At 34.4% G+C, this 2554-nt stretch overlaps 1 protein-coding gene across 1 annotated transcript; it reads left to right on the forward strand.

The window, feature by feature from the left end:
• The first annotated feature begins 378 nt into the window (after nucleotides 1-378).
• LOC116013215 lies at nucleotides 379-1967 on the forward strand. Its single transcript, XM_031252863.1, has 4 exons — nucleotides 379-523; nucleotides 601-854; nucleotides 948-1092; nucleotides 1378-1967. Exons 1-4 carry the CDS (start codon nucleotides 379-381, stop codon nucleotides 1965-1967), a joined length of 1134 nt encoding a protein of 377 aa, XP_031108723.1.
• The last annotated feature ends 587 nt before the right edge of the window (nucleotides 1968-2554 follow it).

Genomic DNA, 2554 nt, shown 5'->3' on the forward strand with positions numbered 1-2554 from the left:
CTATATTTAAATTTTTTTTTTTGAAAACATATTTAAATTATTTTTGTTTGTTATTATTATAAAATTTATTGAATTATTGTTAACTTAAGTTTAATTAGGATTAATATTATTTTAGATTCCCTTGTGATGGATAAAAGTTGAATGAATGCTTCACGAATTAGTGATGAATACAACGATGGTGTTAAAAAATTTATAGAATTTGCAAAGAATAACCTTCCAAATAGTAATGGGAGGTTTTTGTGTCCTTGTAAGAAGTGTTGTAATCAGAAAATGTTATGTGAGGGTGACATATATGATGATCTAATCTATAATGGGATTAATCCATATTATGCAAAATGGATATGACACGGTGAAAGGGATGTGGCTACAACATCTAACATGTATGTTGACAATAAAGCAAATGAAGATGATGAGTTTGGAGATCGATTGGATGAAATGTTGCGCGATGTTGGAGAGGAGTTCATCAATTGGTCAAATGAGTTAGATGAATTATTGAGCGATTCAAAACTACCTTTGTGGCCGGGTTATAGTAAATATACCTGATTTTCTGCTATATTAAAATTATATTGTCTGCTATTTTAAAATTATTCAACTTGAAAGTTGGAAATGGGTGGAGCGACAAGAGCTTTACTGCGTTACTTGAAATATTAAAAGATATGCTTCCAAATGGAAATGAACTTCCAAAGAGTACATATGATGCCAAGAAGATTTTGTGTCCAATGGGTATGGGATATAAAAAGATACATGCTAGCCCTAACGATTGCATTTTGTTTAGGCATGATTACAAAGACTTGCATACATGTCCAATATGTGGAGCATCATATTACAAAACAAGGGAGAAGGTTGCTAACAAAGTAAGTTTGAAAAGTCCACCAGCTAAAGTTCTGTGGTATCTCTCGATTCTCCCAACATTTAAGCGTATGTTTGCAAATCCAAGCGATTCGTAGAACTTAACGTGGGATGCAGATCAACGAATTTCTGATGGCAAGCTTCGACACCCTACTGATTCTCCTCAATGGATAACATTTGATAATTCATTCCCTGAATTTGGCCACGAGTCGAGAAATCTTAGATTTGGACTTTGTACTGATGGTATGAACCCTCACGGGAACCTATGTAGCAAGCATAGCTCGTGGCCAGTTATGTTGGTAATTTATAATCTACCTCCTTGGTTGTGTATGAAACGCAAATATATATTATACTGCTTGATGATTTCTGGGCCAAAACAACCGAGGAATGATATAGACGTCTTTTTGGCGCCTTTGATTGAGGATTTAAAGAAATTATAGGATAAATGTGTGTTAGTGTTTGAAGCATACCGAAAAGAGAATTTTAAGTTGCATGCAATGTTTTTTTTCACAATCAATGACTTTCCAGCCTATGGCAATCTGTCTGGATATAGTGTCAAAGGTCATAAGGCGTGCCCCATATGTGAAGATAATACATGTTATCATCAACTTGTTCATTGTAGAAAGACAGTGTACATGGGGTATCGCAGATTTCTTGATAAATTTCACTCTTATCGAAGATTAAAAAAGGCATTCAATGGGGTCCAAAACTATACAGATGCTCCACAACCATTAACTGGGAATCAAGTTTATGAACGAGTCGAAGGCATCAATGTTACTTTTGGTAAGACTCAAAAGCTTAAATCTCAAAAAGGTAAGAGGTCAAAATCTAATGTTGAGATACCTACAAATGAGAAGAGTCCGTGGAAAAAGAAATCTATATTCTTTGATCTTCCATATTGGAATACACTAGATGTGAGACATAGTATTGATGTGATGCATGTGGATAGAAATGTATGTGATAGTCTTGTTGGAACTCTTTTAGACATAAAAGGTAAGACTAAAGATGGACTCAATGCTAGATTGGATTTGGTTGAAATGTGTATACGACCTACATTAGCCCCATGTCGTGGGGATAAGAAAACATATTTGCCTCCAGCTGCTCATACTTTATCATGAAAGGAGAAAATAAGTTTTTCTGAGTGTTTAGGTGGAGTGAAGGTACCACAATGGTATTCATCAAATAGCAGAAGACTTGTTAATATGCAAGATTTAAATTTGGTGGGGTTGAAGTCTCGTGATTGTCATGCCTTAATGCAACAACTATTGCCAGTTGCTATTAGGGGTATATTGCCTAAAAAGTTGAGATATACCATCATAAGACTTTGTTTGTTTTTCAATGCAATATGTGGGAAAGTTATTGATCTAGAAAAATTAGATGAATTGTAAAATGGCATTATTGTTATACTATGTCAGCTAGAGATGCACTTTCCACCTTCATTTTTTGATACTATGGTTCATTTGCTTGTGCATTTGGTGAGAGAGATCCGACATTGTGGTCTATCTTACTTGAGGTGGATGTACCCATTTGAACGGTATATGAAAGTATTAAAGTGTTATGTGAGAATCGATATAGGCCGAAAGCATCTATTGTTGAAAGCTATATTGCTGAGGAAGTTAATAAATTTGATAAATAATAATACTATAAAAGCATTATGTTGTTAGTAGTATATCAACAGATCTATTGATAAGCCTCCGAGATACCC

The sequence above is a fragment of the Ipomoea triloba genome, chromosome 3 (assembly GCF_003576645.1).
Source record: "Ipomoea triloba cultivar NCNSP0323 chromosome 3, ASM357664v1".
NCBI classification, from domain to species: Eukaryota; Viridiplantae; Streptophyta; class Magnoliopsida; order Solanales; family Convolvulaceae; genus Ipomoea; species Ipomoea triloba.